Source organism: Psammomys obesus, unplaced genomic scaffold (genome assembly GCF_907164565.1).
Source record: "Psammomys obesus unplaced genomic scaffold, mPsaObe1.curated_primary_1811, whole genome shotgun sequence".
Classification (NCBI taxonomy): domain Eukaryota; kingdom Metazoa; phylum Chordata; class Mammalia; order Rodentia; family Muridae; genus Psammomys; species Psammomys obesus.
In genome coordinates this window covers 23,985,589-24,000,845 of record NW_026595981.1, presented here as the reverse complement: position 1 = coordinate 24,000,845, position 15,257 = coordinate 23,985,589, and the positions used below count along the sequence as shown (strand labels likewise).

Here is a 15,257-nt window from a genome sequence, read left to right as displayed (position 1 = left end):
GCACATACCTTGGCACCTCTCTTCTTCCCAAGCCCTCCAGCTCCGCATCCGTTGCCGCTGCCACCGCCATGACCACCACCATCCGCCAGTTCACCTCCTCCAGCTCCATCAAGGGCTCCTCTGGCCTGGGTGGCGGCTCATCCCGCACCTCCTGCCGGCTGTCTGGCAGCCTGGGTGCCGGCTCCTGCAGGCTGGGGTCAGCTAGTGGCCTGGGCAGTGCCCTTGGGAGCAACACCTACTCCAGCTGCTACAGCTTTGGCACTGGCAGCAGCTATGGAGGCAGCCTTGGGGGTGTTGAGGGGCTGCTGGCTGGAGGGGAGAAGGCTACCATGCAGAACCTCAACGACCGGCTGGCCACTTACCTGGACAAGGTGCGTGCCCTGGAGGAGGCCAACACGGAGCTGGAGGTGAAGATCCGGGACTGGTACCAGAAGCAGGCCCCAGGGCCAGCCCGTGACTACAGCTCTTACTACCATACCATCGAGGATCTGAAGAACAAGGTAAGCATAGACCATTCAGCTCCCGCCTTCATCAAGGCTTGGAGTCAGCTGGGGCTGCCCCAGGGCAGCTAGGCTCCAGCTTGGCTTCCAGGAGCTCATGTGACCTACACCCTCCCTTTGTGGGGTCACCTGGCTGGGTCAGGAGCAAGCTGGCATCACTGTGGGGGCTCCTTTGGAGGTTCTGTTTCCTTTCGGGGTAGTCCTCATGTCACTGATGTCTGGATCATAAGGGTGTAGGCAGAGGGCTGGTTCTAAAGGGTGGTGCTGGATTTGTGATTGTCCCAAGGGGTTTGGGTGATGAGCTCCAAGAGTGTGTGTTCCATAGCAACCCTAAGAGAGGAAGCAGGAGGGGGTGGGGCACGAGGCTGTCATGGGAATGTTTTAGGAGATTTTTTTTTTTTCTGGCTCCCTTGGTTTTCCTCTTGTCCATCAAGATGGTGGCTTAACAATCTCTAAGGTGGGATTGAGGAGGACCAGAGCCCAGGTTTACCTGGGTTAGTGATTCTGGTTTGGAGTCGAGGGCTCCTCTGGCTACTCTTTTTAGGGAGACTCACAGTGATGCCTTTTGTGATATAGGAAAACAGCTTCTCTAGGATTTTTTTGGAATTCAGGGACAGCTTTTGCCCTGAGGATATTCCAACCCTCTAGCACCCTCCCCCTCCCAGCATGGGGCCTCTTCAGTGCTCAGGCTGAGGCTGGGGCCAGGAGGGTCTTCGTGAACAGGCAAGCACTAGGGTTGGGTTTTAAGTTCCAGCCCACTGGGCTCCCATTTGTCCACCTCTGCCAACAAGGGCAACACTGCGTAGGGAGGGGCTGGCAGGAAGAGGGGTTTTCTCCGAAGGCAGGCAGTGAATCCCAGCCTCTAGCCAGGCAGTCTGGCTCAGAACATGGGCCTGGGTTGGGCCACCCTAAACTCAATGACCCTAAAGCTTTGCCATCTCTCCAGATCCTCGTGGCCACTGTGGACAATGCCAGCATCCTCCTGCAGATTGACAATGCTCGTCTGGCGGCCGATGACTTCCGTACCAAGTGAGTCCCAATCAGAGGGTTCCAAGCTTAGAGGGGATTCTGGGGTAGCTTTCCTCACCCTATAACTTCACAGAAGACAGGGGTGACAGGTCCTGGGAGCTGTGAGCCAAGCCCTTAGTTGGGTGAACAAAGGCAGCAACTTCTGCAGGTGGTTGGGAGAAGACATGAGAAGGCAGAGGAGGAGTCTGGAAGCCAGTAGGCATGGGGTCTTGCCTTGTGGTGGTCCCTGGGCTCAGAGTCATTCCACCCTCTGATTCTCTCTCATATGTCCTTCCAGCAGCAAAGGAAAGGCAGGGATGACATCAGGACGGGGACCTGTGTATGAGAGGAGCCTGGCCTGAGGACTCTGGTTTTCATTGCAGGTTCGAGACAGAGCAGGCCCTGCGCATGAGCGTGGAGGCCGACATCAACGGCCTGCGCCGGGTGCTGGATGAGCTGACCCTGGCCAGGATTGACCTGGAGATGCAGGTCGAGAGCCTCAGGGAGGAGCTGGCCTACATGAAGAAGAACCACGAGGAGGTGAGGGGGCGGGGTGACCAGGTCAAAGGAGAGGAGGGGTGGGTGTCAGAACCCTGGGGCTGGGCTGCGGTTGAGAGCGTGGGAGGGAGAGCCTGTGGAGTTTAGTCATCCTACAGGGCTGCCCTTTTCGTATAGTCAGTCCTTGTTTTTGTGGTCAAGAGCTTCCATGCATCCCTGAATCTTAGGGACCCACTGGGCCTCATAGGGACCTTCTCTCCTGTCCTCGCCTTACTCACAGTGACAGCAGAGCAGGGAGGTGCTCAAATGTTTGTTTTAGTTCCAACTCTTAAATCTGGACTCCACCCAGGCATTTGGAGATTGGAAGGGAAGTTGTTTTTTTTTGGGGGGGGGAGGGCAGAGGCCTAGAATTAGATGTCCCCGGAGAACCCTTTCTCTAATGAGGGAGACATAGCCTGATGGTGGGGCTAGAGTCCATGCAGAATAAACAAACAAACAAACAAACAAAATCCAGAGGAGTGTCAGAGGGAAGAGGCTGGACAGATCAAAAGGTCTTTGGGAAGGGGGTCAGACTTAGATGTGGGCTAGGGAAGGTTTGGGGATATAGGGTCAACACTGGCCCAGAGGACCACATTTTCACTCCCTCTTCCCGTAGGAGATGAATTCTCTGAGAGGCCAGGTGGGCGGTGAGATCAATGTGGAGATGGACGCTGCTCCCGGTGTGGACCTGAGCCGCATCTTGTCGGAGATGCGCGACCAATACGAGAAGATGGCCGAGAAGAACCGCAAGGACGCCGAGGATTGGTTCTTCAGCAAGGTGAGAGCTGCTGCAGTCCAGACAGGCTGCCGGGGCCTGAGCCCCGACAGTAACCGATCCTCTTAGGGATGCCCTATCTCGTCAGACTGTGTGGGCTCTATAGAGTCAGGATTGCTGATTGCATCAACAGAGCGGGTGTTGGCTAGTCAGGTATCTGGGGGGATGAGTGGGAGGTGCCTGCTGGAATCAAGGGAAAGGGAAAAGACCCTGGGAATTTCTACCTTTCTTTCAGAAGCCAGGGATCACTATCGGGGGCTGGGCTACATGTCCTGGCTGGTTCTTAAATTTCTCTGTTCTATTGCCTCCTGCTTGTGGAGATTAACCACAACATTTCAGTGAGCCTGTTTCAGGGCCGGGGAAGCGGTTCACTCGAGGACCAGACTGAGGAAGGCTCAGGGGAGATCAGGAAGGTGGTCACCGCCAAGGGATGGGATGTGAATAGATCCAAAGTGCCCGCCTGAGCCCTGGGCCATGGGGATCCGTGGAGCGTCTGACTCTGTGAAGGTTCCAGGCTCATGCTTCCTGTCCACTGTCCTGTCTGTAGACCGAGGAGCTGAACCGCGAGGTGGCCACCAACAGCGAGCTGGTGCAGAGCGGCAAGAGCGAGATCTCCGAGCTCCGACGCACCATGCAGGCCCTGGAGATCGAGCTGCAGTCCCAGCTGAGCATGGTAGGGGTGCTGCTGCCTCACGTGCCCGCGCACACACACGGGATGGGCCCAGAACCCGGGAAGGCAGCTCCGCCATTCTTACTGACCACCATCACCTGCTCTCCCGCAGAAAGCATCCCTGGAGGGCAGCCTGGCCGAGACGGAGAACCGCTACTGCGTGCAGCTGTCTCAGATCCAGGGGCTGATTGGCAGCGTGGAGGAGCAGCTGGCTCAGCTGCGCTGTGAGATGGAGCAGCAGAATCAGGAGTACAAGATCCTGTTGGACGTGAAGACCCGGCTGGAGCAGGAGATCGCCACCTACCGCCGCCTGCTGGAGGGCGAGGATGCCCAGTGAGTATGGGCACATGGGCCTTAGGGGTGAGGAAGGGACCCTCAGACCTTACCTAATGTCTCTCTCTTTTTTTTTTCTCAGTCTGACTCAGTACAAGCCAAAAGAACGTAAGTATCTTAGTGACTGAAGGATCGGGTAGACAGGAAAGCCACTGGCACATGGCTGGCCTAGGGTCCCTAAGGAGATTCAGGAGGAATGAACCTGTTGGGGCTCCGAACTGATGCTCAGAGGAAAGATCAAAGGAGAAAGACTGGACTGATGAGGGCGTGGAGAGAGAGGACTGGTTACCGTGGAGATGATAATGTGATGGGTAGACTATATCTGATCGGGAGATCCTCTTTGCTCCTGGTACCCGATAGATGGGCCAGAGCAATTTTGTCTCTGGGAACTTGAGCCTAGAGAGAGGTAGGGTCATGGTCCCCAGGCTCCAGATCTCAGTCTTCTGTGGTGGTGGGAGAGAGATGGTCTTGTTTCCGGGGTTTCTAGTCTAACACAGAGGATGAGGATCTGGATTTTTGTCTTGGGTGTCTCCACGTGGTGGAGGAGACGGGAACACAGACCTAGCACTGGAGACTGCAAAGGAGTGGATGTAGGATCTCATGCACTGCTCAGTCTACGCAGTCCCCAGTCCTTCAAGTCCACAGTCTTGAAGGACAAAGTGGGTCAGAACCAAATAGCCTGTCCAGGGCTCCACAGCTCACACAAGGGTCCCAGCAGGGCACAGTGTGGAGAGGAGGCGGGTGAGGTGTGATGTTGAGAGGTGAGCAAAGACTTTGCAGCACCCGGGAGAGGACCCGTGTGGGGTGCGTGGCTTCCACTCGGGGTGCTGAGGGCCGAGAGAGGCTTTCTTCACCCACCCATGGTCCGAGTGTCTGTTTCTCTTGCAGCCGTGACCACCCGCCAGGTGCGCACCATTGTGGAAGAGGTTCAGGATGGCAAGGTCATCTCATCCCGGGAGCAGGTCCACCAGACCACCCGCTAAGGACTCAGCTCCTTCTGGCCAGCTCCCTGAGGCTGCAGAGAGGCAGCTTCCCTCTCTGCTTGGCAGCCCTTAGCCTCTTCAGCATTGCTCTCCTGTTTCAGCCTCTTCCCAGCATTCCCCAGCTTGACGCCATTAAAGCTTGCTGACCTGAAGTGAACTGTGTCCTTTATTCTGAACAGTGAAATAAATGACCATGGTGACTAGGGGTGGGCTGGTGTGTGTGTGTGTGTGTGTGTGTGTGTGTGTGTGTGCATGTAGTCTATGGAGACTCATCATTAATCTTGCTTCACATTCCTTGAAGTCATCTCTCCTGGTAGGATGGATGGTTCAGGCCAAAACAGCCTTGGAGTAGAGTCAATGTGTCAGGGGTGTCCCTAGGTAGCCTTCTCTTATACTGTATGCAGTCCTGTGACCTCGGGCAGTCATAGTCTCTTCCTTCTGAGCAATCTCATTTCTCATCCATAAATGGAGGGAAAGATCTCAGGTGCAGGAGTCTGATTCCCTAGGGATGACTCATCCAATCCCCGACTCCTCCCCTGAGAGAGGAGGAGGTGAGCCAGGAGGAGGGGAGGCACATGGGCAGAGTAGGTGGGTCGAGGACTCAGGTTCCTATGGGAGGCTCAGGAACCCACAAGAAGGGCTTTCATGGCCATACTTCGGGGGCGAGTTGGAGGCCTGTGCTTCTTGGAAAAGTCGGGTTGCTAGCAGGGACTGGAGGAAGAATGGAGTCTTTCTTTCAGTGTCTCCTCATGAGGTTAGCCAGCTAAGAATAGGGGTGAGCTGAGATCCCACGTAGGGCCGTGATGTCGAGCAGTGACCCTCTCCCTGGTGGTTGGCACCCTTGATTCCTCACCTGGAGGAAAAGTGAGGGAGGGGAGCCAAATCCTGGGGATATAGAGGAGGGACCATTCTTGCCCCAGCTGTACCTGGGACCCTGTGAATGCCAGACCGGATTCATTCTGGTGGCAGCTGTGAGGAACAGAGTCAGGGATACCCTTGGCACCTAGAAGTCTCCCTTTGGGTAAAATCTAGAAGCCACTGGGCAAGGCAGCTGCCTTCCTGGTTTTCTTCCAGGACTGGGGGTGTCAGAGGTTAAAGATTGGTTCCCTGCCTAAATTCATTATAGCAATTTGGGAAGGGGGAGATCTTGAAACAGCGCCTTGAGATACCTTCTCTCTCCCAGTGCCAGGTGGTGAGAGTGGGACCCGAGGGCAAAGGCACGGGAGGGGTCAGAGTCCCAGGGACCTTATGGGGTGGGAGCCTGAGGTCAGGGGAGGCTGTCAAGGAACAGCTGGGGACAGTGGCACAGGCCCTTCCTAGACCTCGGAGGGTACAGCATGCTATGAGATGTGAGAACGCATCGTTGATGCTGATGTGGGGATGTGAGTTCCTCCGGCTGCAGCAGCATCCGAGAGACTCAAAGCTGCGCAGGCACTGTGCTATCAAGCTGGCGCCTCTCAGCTGCCTGCCTGCAGGTACAGCTTGGATGGGGGCAGGAGAGCGGCGCGTTTCCTCAGCCCCCGCTGTACATCCGGCCATAACCAGAAGAACCAGCCTGAGCCAGGATGGCTCACTCTGGAGCGTGAGCTCATTTATCTGAACCACAGTCTAGCATGCAGGGAGAATCGGGGAGAGGTGCCCCCCTTGACTGGATAGGCACACCGAGGCCCTGACAAGCCGTGACTCAGCTAGTCTCCTGAAGCCTGACACTTCAGGTCAGGGGTGGAGCAGGGGAGGGGTGGGAGTGGACCCCACACTATTCCAGGAAGAGGGCATAGCCACAGGCCCTACCTCTCCTCAGCTGTTGGGCAGGAAGGGCCTTCCCCCTTCTGGAGACTCTGGGGATTCCCTCTTACTGGCATGAGGAAAAGGAGGAGTCAGTGTTGGTGGAGGCAGGAGACAGTCCTGGATTGAGGTCCTCACCTGAGTGAGGAGGTGGTATGTGTGAGGTGCGTTCTTCTCCCATGGAAGGGCATATATCTGCATCTGAAGCATGAGGTCTGACTGCCACGCTGAGTAGCTCCCTAGGGGACTGTGTGGAGAATTTTAGTGGCTTTGTCCTGGAGCATCTCAGACAGGTCTGGGCTACTTCAGATAAGCACCTGAGCCTGAACTAGGGGCTGAGTGGTGAGAGTCCATGGAGGATACACTGTTCATCCATAGTCAGTCTGCCTACCCCTCCAACTCCCACCAGGTCTGGTAGAAGCTAAGGGCACGAGTCTGCCCCCGGCTCCCCTTTCCTGTGATAGACACAGCCCCCTGTCACCACCACACTAACTCCTGGTAGGTCTCTGCAGAGTGATGGATGTGGTGAGCCTCACTGTTCACGGTACAGCGTGTGCCAAGCTCTGCACTGAACTAGGAGAAGGAGGGGCCGTGGCCTGCTAGGACTCATGGGACTTCACATGAGCTCATACCTGGGGGGGTGCTGGACAGGGCGCCGCGGTGTGCCTGACAATGTCTGACTCAACCTACATACACTGTGGGTCTCTTGGGGAGCTGAGGGAAATGGAGGGACCAGAACCAGGGTGTTTTTGCCCCTAGGCACCGGGCAAGGCCATAGGCTGGATAGAGAGAGGCTTCGGCTCCCTCAAGGGCTCCTTGTTTGTGACTGGTGTGAGGGCCCGTGGCAGGCTCGTTCTCAGGAGGGGTCATCAGACATGCAGGAGGGAGAGGACCACATAGGAAAGACCTGACCCATCTGGATTCCTTCCCATTCAGGACTAGTCACAGACTCAGGATCTGGAATGGATATCTGTTCACCCTCTGAGGACTTTGCTCTGACTCCTTACATGGTTGTATTGGCACCAAGACCCAAACACACAGCCCTGAAACTCTCCTTATCAAATTCTCTCACCAGCCTGGACATTTGAAGGGCTTCTCTGTCTTGTTCTTTGAGTCAGTGCCCGGCACATAGTGGGTGCTTTACAGACCCTGTTGAATGACTGCGGTGATGCTTAGCAATCTACCAGGTCCTTGCTTTATTTCGTCTTTAGCATGCCTGTGAGACAGCAGGCTTGTTCCCGAATCCCAGAGAGGAAAACTGAGGTGCCCAGAGATTGAGCAGCCCAGCCCCTGCTCGGCCCTGCTCCAGGCTGCTCTGTGGCTAGGAGCTCTGCGGCTTCCCTTTTGTTTTATCAGCCTTCCTGGACCCCACAGCTGCCAGAGCCGCCTCCTGCTCCTCCCGCCTGGGAATCCCCTGGGGGAGCTTGTAAAAGAGCCCCAAGACCAGGCTTGTCCTGGGTAACGCTGAAGCAGGGGTTGGGGCAGACAAGGAGTCTACCTCGAGATTCTGATGATCCACTGGGTTTGAGAACAGCTGCGAGTTGAGGTGTGGCATTGGCCAAAGATGTTCCCTGGCCCATTCAAGTGTGACATGACTTCATGCCTGAGAAGGGGTAGGGCGAAGGGGTGGGGCGAAGGGCAAAGATGGATGAGGAGTTCATTGCCTGGAGGTGTGCCAGCTTGACTGGACATGTTGCCCAAGACCTGTGGCTTAAGGGTCCCAGCTCTGACGACTTTGGGATAAATACACATCACTTACACAAAGGAAGTGTCCCCCACTCTTTTGCTGTCTTGGACCACCTGAGACCTATTCACAACCTTGTCCCGACAAGATCCTTCAGAGGGTCGGGAACAAGAGGGCAGTCTCTTCCTTTGTAGTTGGGCTCCAGTGTGGAGGGGGTCATACTTCTTCAGGTGTCTCCTATGGTGCATGTGGGTGGGGAATCCAGCATCACAGAACTCTATACCACCATCGTGCCTGTGTTCCTGACTGTGGGCTTCTCTCCAGGGCCAAATGATAACATCCTTCTGTAGACTAGATTATGTGATTGTCTCCTATTCCCTAATCTCTGAGAGTTGGAAACAGTGTGTGTTTGTGTGTGTGTGTGTGTGAGAGAGAGAGAGAGTAGGAAAGAGAGAGAGTTGATGTAAACCTTAGCTTGGCAGTTAGACCTGGGTTCAAGTCTGTCACCTTTCATGCTGTTAAAGCTTGGGCAAATATTTCATGTTCTGTAGTTGGGGCTTAGTGGCTTTTGGTCACCATGATGTCCATTTTCAGTCCTAAAGGACTGTAAGGTCTGTGGTTGGGCATGAATTCCAGGCCCATCCAGACATCAACAGACTGGTTGCCAGCAGATTTTGAGAATCTTTTGCCAAAATTTGGAGGTTGGCTGAGTGGTATTGGGTTCCTTTTCCTAGGTCTGGTCCCCAAGATATATATTTCAAATTTGCTTTTCTTAGGCAGGATGTTAGCTCCAGAAGGGTCTGGCTAACAGACCCTTAGCACAGATAGCACAGAAAGAATGTGGGTGGGCTGGCTCAAGGCCCTGGAACAGGGTATAAAGATAATGGTGGTAGCTGATTCCAGATGGGCCAGCCCAGGGCCTCCAAAACAGATACAAAAAACAATGGGTGATAGTGAGCCCAGTATTTAGAGTATATTAATGAAATTTCAAGACTTAGTTTTCAGGATGGGTGGTAGTGGTACATGCCTTCAATCTCAGCTCTCAGGAAGCAGAGAGCTTATCTTTGAGTTCAAGGCCAGCCTGGTCTACAGAGTGAGTTCCAGGACAGCCAGGGCTACACAGAGAAACCCTGTCTCAAAAAACCTGAAGCCAGCCTTGATGAGACCTGATAGGCTAGGGTCAGATAGAAGGGGAGAAGGTCCTCCCCTATCAGGGGACTAGGGAAAGGGCATAGGGGGAGAAGAGGGAGGGTGAGTGGGGCTGGGAGGAGATGAGGGAGGGGGCTGCAGTGGGCATATAAAGTGAATAAATTATAATAAATAAACATCTAAATAAAATGAAGAAAAAAAAACCTCAAACCAAACTAAACCAAAAAGAATTAGTTTCCAGGAAAGCCTGTGTTGAGGTCTGTTGATCTTTTTACCTTAGCAAACCTTTCATTTTAGGGGTGCTTAAACCCTTAAACGTATTCTTGCATCTTGCACCTTGACTTGTGACAGACCACATTCTGGGCAAAGTGGGCTTCGAAGTAAAGCGCACTCCTAGAAGTGTGCACCCTGGCAGGTGACAGTGTGGAAAAGGGAATGCAAACCCCGTGACCGCCATGGAGGCCGTTGCCGCTCAGATCCTGCGTCAAGTGTGTGCTCCTGCTTTCTTGCTCGCTCTAATTAAAGTCTTCACTGCTCGATCTACTAACGTGCCCCACCTGAATTCTACTCAAAGCCCTGGCCGGGAGAATGGTGTCAAGAGCAGAGGAGACTGGAGCCCTCTGCAGAATATTTTAACCTCTGGTTGAGAGGCCAACAGGCCAGAAGGAGATGTGGTAGCAATAAACAAGATTTTCTGCCCCAGAAGAGCTCAGCCTCAGGAAAGACTTTTTGGGCTCCTGCTACCTCAAGAGAGAAACAACAGGGCCAGGACAGAGTCCAGTGTCACGCTGTTGCCCCTTGGCATCCAAAAGACTGTCTTTGGGCCAGACGCCATCCTTCCTGTCCTACCAAGCACCTGTGGGCAGGTAGGTGAGAATTGGAATTACCTGGCCCCTGCCTGCAAGGCATCATGGGAGCCTGGAGAGTTCTGGCTTTGCGAGCCTAGTGGCAGTGGCTGGCTCCCACCCTCTCTGGTTCTTTCTTAGTCCTTCTCGCCTACAACGTTAATTCAAGGATGAAGAGAAAGATGTGAATTTGAGAGGTGCAGAGGCAGGTTTGGGACGGCGCTGATGTTCTGGGAGCCCACTGAGCTTCCTTCTGTGTTCTGACCCCTTCACCTGTGTATTGGTGGTGGGGATGGCTGTGTAGAAAGTGTGACAGGTATTCCTCAGCAGTGCAAGGCAACAAGAAAGCCCTGTGCACACTGGATGAACAAAGCCACCAAGCCCACTGTGCACACTGGATGAACTGTAGCCACCAGGAAGCTATTGGGCAGCCCCTGGGCAGGATGGTTTCCACATTAGACTCTAAGGTCCATGGAGGGGCGGAGTGGGGGGTAGGACTGGGTACACAGGAACAGTATTAGGAGCAGGATGGAATTCCTTCCTGCAGACCACTGCTGACCACAGGGGGCGCCCCTGAGTAGATGAGGACAGGAGGTGGTGTGGAGGAGCTGTGTGCCTGGAGTGGGTGTTCTCTAAGAGAAGGGTTCTTAGGATGGGGGCCGGGATACAGAACTGGGAGAGAGAGGCAGGCAGGCTGCAAAGGAAGGATGAAGAGGCTGGCCCCTAGGGGAGGGGCCTCCAGGCACGATCTTTAAGACTGCTGCATGTCCGGAGAGAGCGAAGGCCCAGCGGGGTGACAAGATCTTCCCGTGCTGGGCAGTGAGTGAGAGAGTCCAGGTGGGCACGTGGTGTCATAGGGTTTGGCTGCCATAGGGCACACCATTCTGGACATCTTGAGTGTCTCAAAGGCAGTTTCCAAATCTAAATCAGGTCCCATGGGAAAGGGAATCCTCTGATATTTAGAACCAGAAAGGACTGCAGATGCCCAGGCCGGACTTGTCCTTGTGGAGGGAAAGCAGGCACAGAGAAGGGAGGTGAAGGGCAACCTAGCCCTACTGGATGGCATGTGGGACTCCCACACAAGCATCTCGAGAGAGTCTGGGTTGGCATCGGAGGGTCTCCAGCCACCTGAGGTTCTCACCGTGGGGCAGGGATAGGCCTCACTGCTGCCGTCCCCTCAGGCTCCGGGAACAGAAGCTGATTCCTGGCCACACAGCCTGAGTCAGTCTCTGATTTGTGTGTTTTTCTCTGGGCCCCACACCCTCAGAGCTGGGTGGGAACACAGGAGCCATCGCATGGAGGAGGAAGAGTCCACCCTGGGATGAATAATCCAGAGCGGGGAGTTGGACGGGACTGGGTGACGAAATCCAGAGGGGAACCTAGAGTCAGCAGACAGAGGGCCCCGCCTTCCCCGGGTGCATATAAAGGGACCTGGTGTCTGAGGCACCCACAGCATCTCATTCTTCACGAGCAGCTCTCTCTCCTCTCATCTGCCTTGCTCACACTCTCACCTCTCTCAAGACCATGGCCACCTGCAGCCGCCAGTTCACCTCCTCTAGCTCCATGAAGGGCTCCTGTGGCATCGGTGGCGGCTCTAGCCGCATCTCCTCCGTCCTGACTGGAGGATCCTGCCGGGCTCCCAGCACCTATGGGGGCATGTCAGTCACCTCCTCTCGATTCTCCTCTGGGGGAGCCTGTGGCATTGGGGGCGGCTATGGTGGGGGCTTCAGCAGCAGCAGCAGCAGCTTTGGGGCAGGCCTCGGTGCTGGTTTTGGTGGTGGATATATGGGTGGCTTCGGTGCTACTTTGGGTGCTGGCGTCGGTGAGGGGCTCCTGGCGGGCAGCGAGAAAGTGACCATGCAGAACCTCAATGACCGGCTGGCCACCTACCTGGACAAGGTGCGTGCCCTGGAGGAGGCCAACACTGACCTGGAGGTGAAGATCCGGGACTGGTACCAGAGCCAGAGGCCCACCGAGATCAAAGACTACAGCCCCTACTTCAGGACCATTGAGGAGCTGAAGAGCAAGGTGGGTGGCCTTGGTGGATGAAATGTTGAGAGGTCAGAACTGCAGGGGCCTTTAGGAAGCCACTTCTAGAGACTCTAAGACTAAAGATCTTGGGAAGCTAATGGTCGGAGTTATCCAGAGAGGTGGCAGAGGGTCTCCCTTGAATGTCCCTGCCTCTGCTGGAACAAGGACCCCCTGACACTCTTTGAGGGTACCTTATGCTGCATGCTCAGCTCCTCAAACTCTGGGCCTGGGACAGGGTTGGTAGCAGACATAAGTGCACCCCTGCATAGCCCCAGCTGTGGAGAAGTAAGTAATCAGTTGTCCCAGAAAGCATTAGGAGCTGACCTGCCAGTGACGCGCTCACAGGGTTTGGGGAGGCTCCTTTTGCTCTCCTCTGTCCTTCTCCCTTGAGCAGTAGGGTCCCTGGCTGATCAGATTTCCTACCCTTTCATTCTCACTCTAGATCATTGCAGCCACTCTGGAGAACGCACAGCCCATTTTGCAGATTGACAATGCCAGGCTGGCAGCTGATGACTTCAGGACCAAGTGAGCAGTCAGCATGCTGGGCTGAGGACTGAGAGCAGAGGGCAGAGGGCAGAGGGAGAAGGGCAGAGGGAGAAGGGCATAGGTCAGAGGCAAAAGAGTAGGGCTGTCCACTTGTAGCTTTGACCTCTGTCCTTCCAGGTATGAGCATGAGTTGACCCTGCGTCAGTCTGTGGAGGCTGACATCAACGGCCTGCGCCGGGTGCTGGATGAGCTGACCCTGGCCAGGACTGACCTGGAGATGCAGATCGAGAGCCTCAGGGAGGAGCTGGCCTACCTGAAGAAGAACCACGAGGAGGTGAGGCTGCCGTTGAGTTTGGGGAAGGAAGGTCAGGTGTGGTGAGGTTCCCAGGAGAGGTGACGAACCCCCTTGTGTCTTTCCTAGGAGATGCTTGCCTTGAGGGGTCAGACTGGTGGGGATGTCAATGTGGAGATGGACGCGGCCCCTGGCGTGGACCTGAGCCACATCCTGAATGAGATGCGAGACCAGTATGAACAGATGGCAGAGAAGAACCGCAGAGATGCCGAGGCCTGGTTCCTGAGCAAGGTGGGGCTTCTCTCCTCCCTACTCCTGCAGGACCCCTGGCCAGGGAGGCTTTGGAAAGCCTCACACCTTCTCTCTCCCGTCTCAGACTGAGGAGCTGAACAAGGAAGTGGCTTCAAACAGTGAGCTGATACAGAGTGGTCGCAGCGAGGTGTCTGAGCTCCGCAGAGTGTTCCAGGGCCTGGAGATTGAACTGCAGTCCCAGCTCAGCATGGTATGAAGCACCTGGCCCCAGGGCATTCATCCTAGTCACCATTCCTCAAGAGGGCCACCATCCAAACATGCCCAGAGACCTGCAGAGACAAAAGGGACCATCACCACAGACTGTTTTCCCTTTCCCTCACACACAGAAAGCCTCCTTGGAGAACAGCCTAGAAGAGACCAAAGGCCGCTACTGCCTGCAGCTGGCCCAGATCCAGGGCTTGATCAGCGGTGTGGAGGAGCAGCTGGCTCAGCTGCGCTGCGAGATGGAGCAGCAGAGCCAGGAATACAACATCCTGTTGGACGTGAAGACCCGTCTGGAGCAGGAGATCGCCACTTACCGCCGTCTGCTGGATGGCGAGGATGCCCAGTGAGTTGGCCCTTAATCCCTGTCCACAGTCCCCCTGATCCTGCTGCTCTCAGCAACCTAACGCTCCCATTCCTTCTCTCCACGTCCTAGCATCTCCTCCTCGCAACACTCATCTGACCAGTCCTATTCTTCCAGAGAAGGTAAGGCTCCTGGCCCTCCCTTTCCTTGCCTGGCAGCTTGCTTAGCTCCCAGAAAGCACCTCACTTTTTTTTTTTTCTTTCTCTTTGTCAGTCTTCTCTTCATCCTCCCGCCAGCCCCGGTCCATCCTCAAGGAGCAAGGCTCATCCAGCTTCAGCCAGAGCCAAAGCCAGAGTTCCAGGAACTAATCTGCCTCTCTCAGAGCCTCCTGACCCACACTGGTCCCCCCATTCTGGAGGCCTGGGACAGGAGACTGTTTTCTTAGCATGATCCTCAGCTGTCTCCCCTCCCCTCTGCTGGTGGTAGGCTAATAAAGCTGACTTTCTGGTTGATGCAAACTCGTGTGATCTCCATGTGTAAGCTGATGGGGGAGGGGTTGATGGGACCTCCCAGGAACTCCTCTGGGGTCCTCTTACTTAGAGAGGTGCAGAGAACATACTGTGTTTCAGAAGAGCTTTTGGAGGCTTCCAGAAGTTCTCCATGCAAGCAGGGGATAAAAGGGGGAGAGGGAACACAAAGAGGGAAGATATTCATGTGGTGGATGATGGCCACTGTGTGAGGTCCTTCTGCAGAGGACCTTTAACTGTCTTCTGCTAGAGACCCTGCAAGGCAGTTGAACTTAGGGCATTTTGGGGTTGGGAACTCCTGGGAATCAAGGAGGTTCTTGTGCCTTAGAGACACAGCAGGTGGCATTTGAAGCTCCTCCCCAGGTCTTCTGTCTGGCTTTCTGTTAATACTACTCTGCTTGTTCAGGTACTTTGAGTTCTGAACTTCAGAGTTGTGCTTGGGGATGGCTCTTCTACACAATACTGGATAACACATACACACACACACACACACACACACACACACACACACACACACACACAGACACACTGATTTTGTCATTGAAGGGAAGGAAAGTAGAGCTTTGGAATGGAGTTACCGCCAAGATAAAAATCTCTCCTAGCTCATCTTCACCTCCTCACCATATCCGTTCCTCCCTTGGGATGCTTATGAGTACCTGGGAGACATCTGTTCCCCATGCTCTCCTTCCCATCTCTGCCGGAGCCCGCCAGCAGAGTGGAACGGTTCTTGAGTCGTTAGTGAGGATTAAAATTAATACAAAAACATAGAGCACACAGGAGCCTTTTTAAAGAAGGTCCGGTCTCGGTCTCCACAGCTACAGCAGCAAGCCACAAG

At 54.9% G+C, this 15,257-nt stretch overlaps 2 protein-coding genes across 2 annotated transcripts; both read left to right on the top strand.

Annotated features, from left to right (window-relative positions):
* Positions 1–4,958, top strand: Krt17 (keratin 17). Its single transcript, XM_055619921.1, has 8 exons — positions 1–500; positions 1,447–1,529; positions 1,892–2,048; positions 2,662–2,823; positions 3,368–3,493; positions 3,603–3,823; positions 3,906–3,931; positions 4,712–4,958. The coding sequence occupies exons 1-8, from the start codon at positions 69–71 to the stop codon at positions 4,804–4,806; spliced, it is 1,302 nt and encodes a 433-aa protein (XP_055475896.1). The 5' UTR covers positions 1–68; the 3' UTR covers positions 4,807–4,958.
* A 6,835-nt stretch (positions 4,959–11,793) lies between these two features.
* Krt16 (keratin 16) lies at positions 11,794–14,263 on the top strand. The gene is made up of 8 exons (XM_055619949.1): positions 11,794–12,297; positions 12,743–12,825; positions 12,964–13,120; positions 13,208–13,369; positions 13,455–13,580; positions 13,717–13,937; positions 14,028–14,077; positions 14,169–14,263. The coding sequence occupies exons 1-8, from the start codon at positions 11,794–11,796 to the stop codon at positions 14,261–14,263; spliced, it is 1,398 nt and encodes a 465-aa protein (XP_055475924.1).
* Positions 14,264–15,257: the final 994 nt, after the last annotated feature.

What these genes read in the sequence shown, in the direction of transcription:
- Krt16 (XM_055619949.1), top strand. Translation starts at nt 11,794, where the DNA reads ATGGCCACCTGCAGCCGCCAGTTCACCTCCTCTAGCTCCATGAAGGGC. An exon ending in AGGCCTGGTTCCTGAGCAAG is followed by an intron (nt 13,370 to 13,454) that starts GTGGGGCTTCTC and finishes CTCCCGTCTCAG; the next exon opens with ACTGAGGAGCTGAACAAGGA. An exon ending in CTGGATGGCGAGGATGCCCA is followed by an intron (nt 13,938 to 14,027) that starts GTGAGTTGGCCC and finishes TCCACGTCCTAG; the next exon opens with CATCTCCTCCTCGCAACACT.
- Krt17 (XM_055619921.1), top strand. Translation starts at nt 69, where the DNA reads ATGACCACCACCATCCGCCAGTTCACCTCCTCCAGCTCCATCAAGGGC. An exon ending in TGCAGTCCCAGCTGAGCATG is followed by an intron (nt 3,494 to 3,602) that starts GTAGGGGTGCTG and finishes GCTCTCCCGCAG; the next exon opens with AAAGCATCCCTGGAGGGCAG. An exon ending in TCAGTACAAGCCAAAAGAAC is followed by an intron (nt 3,932 to 4,711) that starts GTAAGTATCTTA and finishes TTTCTCTTGCAG; the next exon opens with CCGTGACCACCCGCCAGGTG.